At 42.1% G+C, this 12,985-nt stretch overlaps 1 protein-coding gene across 5 annotated transcripts in view; it reads right to left on the bottom strand.

The window, feature by feature from the left end:
- Nucleotides 1–12,985, bottom strand: part of ATG7 (autophagy related 7) — a 237,436-nt gene that overhangs the window by 144,269 nt on the left and 80,182 nt on the right. For 4 of the 5 annotated variants that reach the window (XM_079122505.1, XM_079122503.1, XM_079122504.1 and 1 more), the window contains 2 exons: nucleotides 12,083–12,198; nucleotides 6,765–6,840 (listed from right to left, as the gene is read on the bottom strand). In XM_079122505.1, coding sequence (XP_078978631.1) covers nucleotides 6,765–6,840; nucleotides 12,083–12,198 — 192 coding nt within the window. Of the gene's footprint in view, nucleotides 1–6,764; nucleotides 6,841–10,948; nucleotides 11,031–12,082; nucleotides 12,199–12,985 lie in introns of those variants that run through there. The other variant, XM_079122506.1, reaches the window with a different exon arrangement.

Raw genomic sequence — 12,985 nt, forward strand, 5'->3', positions numbered from 1 at the left:
CAGTTCCTCAGACTCACTGAGCAACTCTCACCTCTGCGTGCCTCTCTCCTCTCTGGCTCCTCTAAAGCTCTTCCTCCTCCCTCTCCCCTTTCCTTTGCACTTAACTGTGCCCCCCTCACTTTAGAAACCATGCAGGAAGGTCTGTCCTGGACTATGGTGGACCTTGATGACCTGGGGGAAGTCTGCAGTCTGCAGGAAGTAGAGCACTCACAGGTACTGAGCATCTTGCTGTGTCTAATGCTCCTGGCTATCTTCACACATTGCATTCCATTTTGGCCTTGCTACCATCCTGTGACCTTCAACCATTTAGATAAGGAAGTCAGAACGCAGAAAGGGACATGGCTTGCCCCAGGTTTCATAACTACCAAGTGATAAAGCAAGGAATCTGAATTCTGTTCTTTCTGGCTCTAAAGCCTGGGAGAGAAAAGCTGAAATGCAGAGGAGGTAAAATGGAAGGGAGGGACAGACAGAAGGCCAGAGGGACTTAAAGAAAACACTCCCTAAAACAAAACTGAACACCTAGAAGGCCTATCCCCTATCAGGTGAATTCGATTCTCTTAGGTCAACTTTGCCCCAGTTGGATATGAAATAAAAAGATCAGGACTAGAAATGGGCCATTTCTGGGCCACCCACCCCGTCAGGGTTTTTACCTAACCAGTAAAATCAGCTTCAGTACCAAGACCACCTCACCTTGCCTCCATGGGAAGCTGAGACCCAACCCCCAGAAAGCCTGGCCAATCTGAGAAGTGAACATCACAGCCACAACTGGAGCCTGATGCTTTCACTTCACACCAGCTACCAGCAGGCCTGGCAACAGTTCTAGAGCCAGGAGTTTGCATAAATAAAAACAAGCGCCAAATTCCAGATCAGGCTTGGATGTTGAAAAGAGTCTTAATCAAATTCAAAGCCAAAATAGAGAGTTTAGCAATTGCAAAACCCCAGGCACACACACCACACCAGAGGCCTTTGTTTCAGATAACAGCTTCCACCTCCTCTTGAACCAGAGCCACTGAGGGGCAGAAGAACTAAGCTGGGAATGAGCCAGGGTCATCCTTAGAAAACTAGAGCAAATGGGGTTAATCCTCCAGTCATTCCCTTCCAGAGCTTCATGAATTCTTCCTAATTTCCTGTTGAGGAGACAAATGCTTCCATTTAAATAAAAAGTGAAAGAAAATGATAAAACGAACATTTCCAAGTGCCTCTTATGTGTCCAGAACTGTGCTAGTGCCTAGAAAATAAAATTGAATCCATACATGAATTCTAGGAGGTTCTTATGTTATTATCTCCATTTTACAGATATAACAAGCATGAGGTTCAAGCTGGGCACAGTAGTATGCACCTAAAATCGCGGCTACTCAGGAGGCTGAGGCAGGAGAATCACAAGTTCAAGGCCAGTTCATGCAACTCAAAAACAAATACACCAAGAATACAAAAAACCCAATCAACAAATGGGCTAAAGGAAAAGAACAAACACTTCACAGAAGAAGATCTACAAGCAATCAATAGATATATGAAAAAATGTTCAACATCTCTAGTGATAAGAGAAATGCAAATCAAAACTACACTAAGATTCCATCCCACCCCAATTAAAATGGCGATTATCAAGAATACAAGCAACAATAGGTGTTGGCAAGGATGTGGGGAAAAAGGTACACTGATACCTTGCTGGTGGGGCTGCAAATTAGTGCAATCACTCTGGAAAGCAGTGTGGAAATTCCTTAGAAAACTTGGAATGGAACAACCATTTGACCCAGCTATCCCACTCCTTGGCCTATACCCAAAGGACTTAAAATCAGCAAAAGGAAGAAAATGAGGTTCATAGAGGATAAATAATCTATCCAAGGTCACACAATGACCAGCAACAAGAGCTTTTATGGGAAATGAGGTCATAAATGGAAGAATGAATATGAAATTAAGAGGCAAAGTGGATTCTAATCAGATCTGTAAGATCACAAAACCTTCAGGCTGCCACCCCATGGGAACTCGCAAACAGTGCAGCCTTGTGGGATGGGCAACATTCATAAAGAAAAGTGACATCCTTTTAGGGATGAAGTGAGGCCCAACTCCTGGGGCAAGAGATGCTTTTGATGAGCATGATGCTGAGATGCTTTTGAACTGGGTGATATTATCTGTGATTTATCCTCCAGGGATCCTTCTTCTAGGGCCTCATGAAGTTGAAACCCAGACACTGTCAGACTTTCTACCAGATGCTACCTTGCATTCAGGGGCCTCCCAGCTGAAAAAGATCCCACCACATCCAAGTGGCTTGGGGCACATCTTCCACCTTAGATGACTCTAAAAGCTAATGCAGTCAAACACTGGATGATCTTGCTCTCTGACCTAACTTCTCTGACCCTAATGGTACATGGCCATGGATGGGAACCATCTGTTGGCATGATTGGCTAGAGGAGTCCCAGGATGACTAGGTTACAAACCCCAACAGCCAACACAGTGAAACACATGGCCTGCCTATTTCTACTGTCACTGCCATGGCCATCAACCTGACGGGTATAGAACCAGGTGGGAGGGGACTCCTTTTCCTGAGCTACTTCTCAGGAAATGTGTTCTTCCTGTTTCTCTATGAACATCCTCCCCTGCAGTCAGTCCATTCATACCCCTAGGCACACCAAGACAAACATTTCTAAGCACAGGAAAACAGACCTGATTAAAACTGAAATCAAAGATTTACAGGGCACAGACTGGAGCAGATAGGCCAGATAAATTGTAGCTCAGGAGGTGGCAAGAGCCTCACTTAGAGATTTCCCAGGCCAGAGCCCTCCCAGGGTCCTGCCCTCATTTTGGCTTCATTCTACTTTTCTAAAGCTAACAGAAAGAAATCATTAAAGAGCTTGAGAGAACTCAGGGCTGGCAAGTACAAACCAAAAGGAAGGGCATATACACTAAGTGAGTTTTTTAATCAGTACTCTAGAACTAGCAGTACACGCCTCCCAAAGACAAAAACTGTGAACTACACAGTCCACAAGTAGCATAAAAGCAGGACTTTGGTGTTTGATGATTACTGTGGTGTCACTTTGATTTTACCCTGCTCTGATGATGGCTAGTCAAAGCATAAGCAGGCCTGCAGGTTGTGAACTTGTATCACACGCAGGATGGCTCAATAGCCTGCAAACCAACTTACCAGAGATATCAGGAATGACCTGTAGGTTTTATAATTTCTGAACTGTGTGCCTCCCACAAAGAACCAGAGGAAGGATTTGATCTTGAAGAACTCAGTCATTATCACCCCAGGAGCCAGGAAGACAATGAGTTACCTGCCTGCCTGTCTGCCTTCTCTTCTTTTCTCCTTTTCCCACCTCTCTTCCCCTTCCTTTTCCCCCTCCCCTCCTCCCCTTCCCCCACTTTCCTGTCCCCTGCCCCTCACTCTCCAGTAAAAGATTCCAGATGATGGTAAGCAGAGAGAACAATACAACTATGCTAAGAACAATAATGAAAAAGTTCTCTACAAAGGCAGATCAAGGAGTACATACTATACAAATTCATGTATGAAAAGATCAAAATCATATAAAAGTCTCCCATGGTGTTAAGAGTCAAGAGATGCTCATCTCTCTGTTGTAAGGAGCAGACAATAACCAGGAGAAGCAGGAGGAGGGCTGTGAGCATGCTTGGTAACATTTCCTTCCCATCTGTGTGCTGGGTGCAGGAGTGAGTTTACTTTGTGATAATTCATTAAGAGGTACACCTATATCATTCACATATCAATAAAATGATTTTTTAAAAATCACTCTATAGACAGAAAGTAGTTTATACTTCTTGCTGTCTACTTGTACAATGGGCCAGAGCCTTGAAGAACAAAACAAAACCCAAAAAACCAAAAGACACAAGCTTATTTTCTCACCTTAAATGGTTTTCACGGTTTTCAAATTCAATAAGAGGTTTCTTCAGGCAGAATTTCATTGAATTTCAGGACCTAATCAAACCCTTTTCTGTACTTGGCCAATCTCTGGATGGGCCAAATTCTGCCTGTGGTTCCACAGAGAGAATACTGAGTAACCTGAGGCCTCTGGGGTCCAACACAGAGAGCAGAGACCAGGGGAACACAGGGGAAGTTAGGGAACTTTCTCCAAGTTACACAATGAGTTGCTGGTGGAGGGCCTTGTGATTCTCAGTCCAAGGACTCTGGCTTTTCTACTACATCTCATTCTGCAGGGGCCAATTAATAAACATTTTCCCTCAGGGCACTGAGAAAAATGAGCCCTGAGAACCTCACTGGCCATTCTTTACATGCAAAGTACACAAAGGGGTTTACCAAGTTCCCCTCCAACAGGAAATCATTTGTCTGGGGGAGCAGGGGAGGAGGGCAGGAGAAGGAGGGGAAGGAGGGGAGGGAGGGGGAGGAGAGGAAGGAGGGGGAGGAGGGAAGGAAGGGAGGAGGGGAGGAGGGGAGGAGGAGGAGGAGGAGGAGGAGGAGGAGGAGGAGGAAAAAAGAGCCGAGTGTGCAAGAGGACATTGCAACACAGCCTGCTGTTTTGGTGGAAAAGATGTTCCCCTAATCAAAACACAGTTGCATAAATGGACTCATTCCACTTAAGAAAAAGAGGGGAGAAAGAAGTTGTTTAAACTCTATAAATGGGGACCTCACAACCCTGAGATTAATTTCTTCAAATTCTTTCTCCACTTTTCTTTTTTAGAATGTAGCTAAAAATAAAGGTTTGGAACTTGAAATAATGTAAGCAAATAATCTCCCCCCCCCCCACATACACACACACACACACACACACACACACACACACAGTTTTTCCCATATATGGCCACATTATTCTTTAGTCTTTGGAAAGGCCAAATGAAGAGATGGCCAACAACCAAAATAATCCTTCAAACATCTGAAAAGGAGGAGAGAGGACTAGAAGGGTTGGTGAATGACAATCGATTGCCAGGCTCAATGGGGATAAATAACACCAAGAAGGATTAGTTGCCATAGTGCCTGAAAAACATGGGCACATGCATTTTGACACGGGCCTCTTCTCCAGAGAGACTGTTCTGCCCTCTGGCCTCAGCACTGAGAAAACTACAACTGCAGTAATTTAACATAAAGGGCTTAAAGAAGGAAACCAGTGCAGGGGCATGACTGAAAATTTAATTAAGGCCCTTCTCAGCACAAAAATCTGTAAAAGAGATGAGGGCACAGCTCAAGGTCAGAAGAGAGGGTGGGGGGAGTCATGGGAAAGATCTGAATGAGATATGAGAACAGAAATAGCAGAGGTCAGCCCTGCAGGTCAGTGGCCTTGTGATAGATGGCTGTATGGTGTCTGTTGGGTCCTGCTGGAAAGGTTTCTCTACAGAAGGCTCATGTCAAACAAAGGCCACCTTGTATGACACAGGGGGGAAAGTCACATTTTCCCAGTGTCTTACGGTTTACAGGCTATGTCAGATGCACCCCTGGATACAAGGTGAAGCACATGATTAATTAATAGGAAAATTAAGGCTCAGGGAGGTTAAACTAATGACAGGGTGGCATAGTGCAAGAACACTGGAGTAGGAACAGCAAGCTAAGTTCCACAATGTGTAGACCAGGGCTTGCTCTTTTTGGTAGGAGAGGAGGTACCAGGGATTGAACCCGGGGGTGTTTCACTACTGAGCTGCATCCCCAGTCTTTTTTATTTTGAGACAGAGTTGTTGAGGCTGACCTCGAACTTGCAATCCTCCTGCCTCAGCCTCCCGAGCTCCTGTGTTACAGGTGTGCACTACCATACCTGGCTTGGACCAGAGCTCTTTCTATCCACAAAACCTTCAAAGAATACTGGTCAGAGTGCCAGGTTTGGGTTTGAATTGCAGCTCATTCACTAACTCTGTCAGTGACCAAGGACAAGTCTGATTCTCATCCTCAGCTGAAAAACAATAGGGCTGGCCTTGACAGGAGGTGGGTGGTTGATGGGAAGAGAGAAGCACATATGAACCAAGTGAGTCTCTTCTTGAACATCAAATTGGTGGGCACTGTCACCAGTGCACCGAAAAGGTACAGACTGCAAGTTACTGCTGAACCACGATGTGGAAGCCAGGGGAATGATTTCCAAAAGAGAAAACTGGAAAGCCTCTTCACTCCTCCAAGAAAAGGGCCATGAAAATGACTGAAGTAGCAACGTCAATGCTAAGTTTTCATCCTACTGCTTCCTTCTTTTTCCTAAGGGGTGAGCCTTCCTTATGATGCTTTGGAGTCTAGTTCTGAAAAGACACCCTGCTTTTGGTGACACTACATACTTCCAGCGGTTTTCCCAAGGACTGCCCATAAAGGCTGTCTATTTGGGTAGGGAGTATATGCTAATAACCAACAATAGCTCCCAAAATAACAGGCATCTTTTGCTGAAAGTCTTCAATATTCACTGTTGCTGAGCCCTGTCAATCTACCGTCCCTGGTCTCTTCAACTACCAGGTGAGGCAGGTATATTTATAAATAAGAGAACTAAGTCTTTGAGAAGTTTTATAAATTGGTTAAGGAAGGCTACTTTCATAACTGCAGGGCTGGGATTTAAACCACTGGCCTGCTTCTTCTTTTCCTACTGTGTGATGAAGGCACTAGTTAGCATGCCAAATGCATCCAAGAGTCTGAGTAATGCTGCTTGTTCCTGATTTCTTTCCATTGGCATCCTGCAGGAGTATGTTCCAGGTGGTCATAAAATTCCCCCACTGACAGCCCAGCGGTGGGATGAGCAGGCTGGGATGGTGGAATGGTAACGGGACCCCCATGCATTCCCCTTGCACCATAGGAATCAGGTCCAAAATCTTGGTTTCATTTCCAAATCACTAACCTGGTGAGGCACAAGCCCCAGAGAGGTTGGAGGCTCATTCATGCGATCGTCACTGCTGCTGGCAATGGCGTAGCCCCTGGGGACAGAAAAAAATTAGAGCTGTTCAGTAAGCAGAGTTTACAGTGGATACGTGGGGATGATGGGGGAGGGAGGGACATCCATGTAAGGTTGATAAGGGTAACTAAAGTGCTTTCTGGGCAGCATAAACTAGCAAAAAACTCTTCCCTGGTGCAGGAAGGAAAGAGAGTAGTAAAAAGCATGCTTGCATTGCAGTTGGAAAGACCAGAAAGTGTGACCATTGGCAAGTTGCTTAGCTTCTCTGTGCTTCAGATCCATTGTCTATAAAGTAGGAATAAGGAGGTTGTGATGAATAAATTAGCAGCATGTTAGATAAACTGCCAAGCATAATGCTTGGTGTGTGATAAGCCTATAAATATAAATTCTTTACTCTTATAAAACACCACAGCACATTTTTGTATTGACATTTTGAAGTGAAAAACTTTCTAACCTTAATTTCAATTTTTATTTCCTTCCTTCCTCCCTCCCTCTCTCCCTCCCTTTCTTCTTTCTTTCTTTCTTTTTTAAAGAGATGGGCTCACTATGTTGCCCAGTCTGGCCTCAAACTCCTGGGCTCAAGAGATCCTCCTGCCTCAGCCTCCAGAGTAGCTGGGACCACAGGAGCACCACTGTGCCTGCTTAGCTCTGGAAGATTTTATCCCAAATACTTCCTGCCATAAGACAGCAATAAACGTAAATAGCAGGGATAGCTAAGGCAGATGACAAAGACAAAAGGACAAAGAAGCTGCTAACTTTATTTAACTCCAGGGCATCTATACTAGTTACATATGGCACCAAAACTGTACAAAAGCCATCTTTTCAACTATTGAGACAACTTTCAAGTTACAAAATAAACAGAATATTCTTTCAAATTTGTGTTGACTTTCTGAGAATTAAATCTCTAATTTCTGAGAGATAAATCTTTTTAAAAAATGATTTTGATTCTTTCCTGCTTGTATGGCATTACCACCTAGTTTAAGGACTAGCATCCAGAGGCTGTAGGGCGCCAGATAACCACCCACTAAACAGGAGGAAATGGGAGAGGCAATGAGAGAAGGGAGGACAGCACTGCACAGTGATCAAAAACAGTCTCGAACCACATTGACTGAGGCAAATCCTGACTTTGCCACCTATTAGATATTTGAATTTTAGCCCCTCAGTTATCCTCATTGTGCCTCAGTTTCCCCATAAAAATGGGACTAATAATCATTGTTCTTTCCTAATAGGTTACTATGAGGATTAAATGAGTTATTTGTCAAGTGCTTAGAACAGTGCCTAGCATAAAATGAGCACCAAATCAGTGTTTGAAAAATAAAATCAATCATAATGTATCTGTCATGGAGTCAGGTGTGCAAAACTGCTGGCTTGGCTCTGACCCTGACAGCTCAATCACAGGTACTGAGAGAATCTTAAATTTCTATTTTTCATTTTGCTTCCTTTCCTTTTCTCTCCTCTTCATTCCTTCTTTCTGTTTTTTAAATGACTATCTCTATTTTTCAAATTAATTTTTGTCTCACCTGTGTTTAAGGCAAAATGAATTCTGTTGTTTGTAAGTAAGACCTTCTCCATGCTTAGAGAAGGTAAGGTGTCTAGATCACAATCATGTGAATTTTTGTATCTGGAATATAACACAAACACAATGTGTTCCACATATAGATACTAAAAGGCCCAAGGCTAGGTTAAAACAAAGAACATAAGCTTACTCACTCCCTCACTTCTGTCTTCTCTCATACAACCCGGAACACTATGAGTCACAATAAATTTAAAAGTATTTTTAAACTCATGTGGCACTAGAGAACTAAGTGGTCATGGCCAACCCTCCCATTGAGAATAAAAGCAAAGCAGATGCTGTGGCTTGAATGTGACTTGACCCTGTCAAAACTCAGGTTGAAGTGAAAGCCACTGTCACGGTTTCAAGAAGGTGGGGCCTTTAAGAGGTGATTAGGTCACAGGGCTCCACCCTCACCAATGGATGAATGTCTTCCTTGAGAGGCTGGGTCAGGCTCTCTCAAGATTGGATTAGGTCTTACAGGAGGAGTTTGGTTTCACAGGACTAGATTTGTTACCACAAGAGCAGGTTAGAAAGCAAGGTATATGCCCACTTTACTCCCTCATCTCCACCATGTTGTGATGCAGCACAAGGCATTCACCAAAAGACAAGCAGATACCTACAACATCTCTTGACTATGAGCCAAAATAACTCTCCTTTTTAACTTACCCGGTTTTGGTATTTTGTTACAGCAACATAAAACAGATCAAGGGAATAGATGAAATACAAAAATCTTTGTTTGAAAGGATCAGAAAAATACCAAGGTAGGGAAGAATTAGTGCCAAGATTTGAGAGAAGAGAGAAGCCCATAAAAGTAAAACAGGCTTCTTAGAAATGGGTTCCCATAAAGTAACTGCCAACCTCCAAAATCAATGACCATAGGATCAGAAGTTGAACAATGACACAATAGAGGGAAAAACTAGAGTTTGAGTTCTGCCAATAAGGAAGAATCATGGAAAATAACTCAGACATTAGGTTAGGATCATTGGGGACTATATTTCAGAGAAAAGGTGAACAAGAAAGAAACCAGTCCTAAATGATTAAGGTATTCTAGGATGGCTAGTGCACTTAGCTTAGCAGTTTTCCAGAAGGACATGTAAACCATGGCTCCAAAATTTTTCGTATATCATGTCTAGAACTCAAAAATAACCTAACAGAAGTTAGGGCTATAGCTCAGCAGTAGAATGTATACTTAGCAAGCACCAGGTCCTGAGTATAATTCCCTGCACCATCCTCCAAATATTCAAGGAATTAGAGAAACTTCTTTTCTTTTCTTTTCTTTTTTTAAGAAAGGGTCTTACTCAGTGGCCCAGGCTGTTCCCAAATTCCGGAGTTTCAGGGATCCTCCTGCTTCAGGCTCTCGAGTAGCTGGGACCACAAGCAGGTGCCACTGCTTCAATATCAATTGGGTATGTGATTACATCAAGGAACCATCTTTGTTTTTACATCTAAAAATAGAAATGCATACTAAAAATATTCATTTTATGAATTAAATTGTGGGAAGCCATGCATGACTAGCAGAATCAGGCTTAGTTGAGCCATGGGATACAGAGGTCTGTTATCTGTTAAAGATTTAAAACATGATTAAATGTTTTCATGGAATCAAAAAGACCAAAATCACAACTTCAGCAAAGAATAGGAAATATATAAAATAAGATCAAAGGACAGGCTGCAGATGTAGCTCAGTGGTAGAGTGCTTACCTAGCATATGTAAGGCTCTAGATTTGATCCTCAGCATAACATATAAAATAAAATAAAGGTATTAAAAAAACAATACAATCAATGGCAATTCTGGCCCTGAAACATCTGAAAATGATATTAAAAACTCAATGGATGGTTTTCCACACAGCAGACACAAAGATGAGAGAATCAGTAACTGGAAGACAAATCAAAGTCAAAGAGCCAGACTGAAGCAAGGAAAGACAAAATGATTGAAAATACAGAAGAGACAATGAAAGACACGTGAGTTAATTCTAACTGGTATGAAACTGGAGTCTCAAGAGAAAGCAAAAGAGAATGTGGCAGAAGGAATCTTTTCAGAGATAATGGTTGAGAATTTTCCAAAACAGATGAAGGGCATCAAGTCACAGATTCTAGAGGTGCTAGAAAGCTCTAGAAAATAGAGAACGCTCAAAAAAAAAAAAAAAAAAAGAAATACAGAAGATGGTATATGATGGTCACACTTGTGAAAGTCAAAGGCAATAAGATCATCTTGAAGCTACTCAGGGGAGGGCAAAACAAATTGCTCAAAGCAGCAGCAAGGAGAAGACTATCTAACTTCTCAACAAAGATAATGGAAGCCAAATATAATTCAATTATACTCTCAAAGCGCTGGAAGAAAACGACTGCCAATGTAGAATTCCTTTGAACACACGAAAACCTCTTTCAAACATGGAAGACAGTTTCAGACAAAAACTAAAATATATTTGTCACTTTCTTTTTTCTTTTCTTTTTGGTACTCAGGATTAAATCCAGGCATGCTGCATCACTGAGCCACATTCTCAGCCCTTTTTATTTTATATTCTGAGATAGGGTCTCGCTAAACAGCTTAGGGCCTTGCTAAGTTGATGAGGCTCACCTTGAACTTGTGATCCTCCTGCCTCAGCCTTCTGAGTCGCTTAGATTACAGCCATGCACCACCATACCTGTCACTAGTATTTCTAAAAAAAAAAAATACTAAAAGGAATTATTCTTCAGGTAGATAAAAAAAAAAAATACCCTACTCTGTGAGACTAAAGATAAAGAAATGAAAAGTAATGAAAATGAGAGGGGGGGAAGCCTGTAAAACTAAATCAACTATATTACAATATCTTTTGGGGTTTAAAATATGTACATTTTAAAAAAATAAATGTGAAGACACACAGGTTATCTGCTTAACCTCCATTCTTCTACCTTCTCACAATAATTTTATACAGAGAGGCAATGTGCCCTACTAGAAAAACAAAACAAAACTACATTCATCAGTATTCCTTGCAGCTAGGAGTTAGAATTAATAGGTTAGTCTTTCAGGAAAGCTCTTTAAAAGGTGGCACACTCAGATGACCACAACATTCATCCTTTGGTTGTTTTCTTCTTCTACACTGGCACACAGATATAAAATTGAAGGCACAAATAGTCATCTCATGATCATAAACTGCCATGCATGAGAAAGAAAGCTAAGAGTGGCTGGGTAAACGATAAGAAGGAAGTTGAGTCCCTGATGGCATAATGGAATCTTTGTACCAGCCCTGGACTACTCACCTCTGAACTTCTTCCTGCATGAGAAAGATAAAGCTCGTTTGGCAAAGTCATTGAACACAGATCCCTGTTACATGCAGTTGAATTCAATTTCTAACATCAGTGATTCATGTACCACCTTACCAATGTTCAAGGCTGAGAAAACAAAAACTTACCAGCACAATAAAAGCATGAGGATCCTAGGGCCCCTACCAAAAATTATATTCTTCCTTATTTGCAGTTGCCAAATAACTCTAGCAGAATTCAACTCCAGAAGGATGCAGGGAAGTAGCCTCAAAGATCACACTGCAATTCTTCCTGTCCAAAGAATTGGACCAGGCTGTTTGTTTGTTTTTAGTCTTTTGTTTTTGAGGACAGAAAGAATAACAAAATTCTCTGAAGAGTCACACTAAGAATAGGCCAAGCAAGACACTGAAGAGCAACTGCTTACAAAAGCTTGCTTTGTTTAAACACCATTTCTAAATAGCAAACTCACCCTTCTGGATGCTGCAAAACAGACACCATCAGTTCCACTGCCAGGGCTCCTGCAATCATGGCCAGTCCTGGACGACTCACTGTGCACTGTTGGTCCAAGGTTCGGTCTCTGGTTGACTGCACAGAAACAATTTTTGACACATGCTGAAAGTTCTAGTCCACTCAACTCCAGTTGTTTGAACAAGACGCTTTTCCATGATAAAGCTTTAAAATACAACCAGATGCTCACTGTTGGCAGAGAACACCCAGTCTCAAATAACACCATTTCTTGGGAGGATCAAGATACACAAAATATACAATTCAGTTAATTAAAGGTAATAATATGCTAAAAAGGATTAGCGGTCCCAACAATTAAAGATTGGGGGATAGCAAGCAAAACGAGGGCTCTGCTGCTTCATACTGTGGATCTGTACCTTGTGTACCTTCCACTGACTCAATTCAACGCTCTTTAAAATTGTAGAGACATATAAAGGAGCAGTAATTTGAATAGGCAAGTGCCCTGCCATTCTAACCAAGTTAATGCTCCTGAGTGACCCTGAGATGGAAACAGTAATTTGCTAACTTGCAATTCTCAGTTTCTATATGCCCCTTGAAACCCTCACCCTGAGTGTGGCCCCAGGGCTTACTTACAAGCATTTTGGTTACAGTCTAGCTTCAAACACAAGTCTTCATTAATTCAACCAAATAATTCTAACCTAACAACTCTGGGCTAATTCAGGGGTTGTCAGGGAAATTTTGACTCTGAGAATCTCACTTTCTGAACAGACATGACTTCAGTGCAATGGATCATTCATTCTTCTTGTTGGCCATAACTAAATGACAGGACCAGCTATATATTCTCACACCGTGATGGAGATCATTGAGTCATCCTCCTCACATAACAGAAAGGTCATCTTTTCTTTAT

This window comes from Sciurus vulgaris (assembly GCF_902686455.1).
Source record: "Sciurus vulgaris genome assembly, chromosome: 19".
NCBI classification, from domain to species: Eukaryota; Metazoa; Chordata; class Mammalia; order Rodentia; family Sciuridae; genus Sciurus; species Sciurus vulgaris.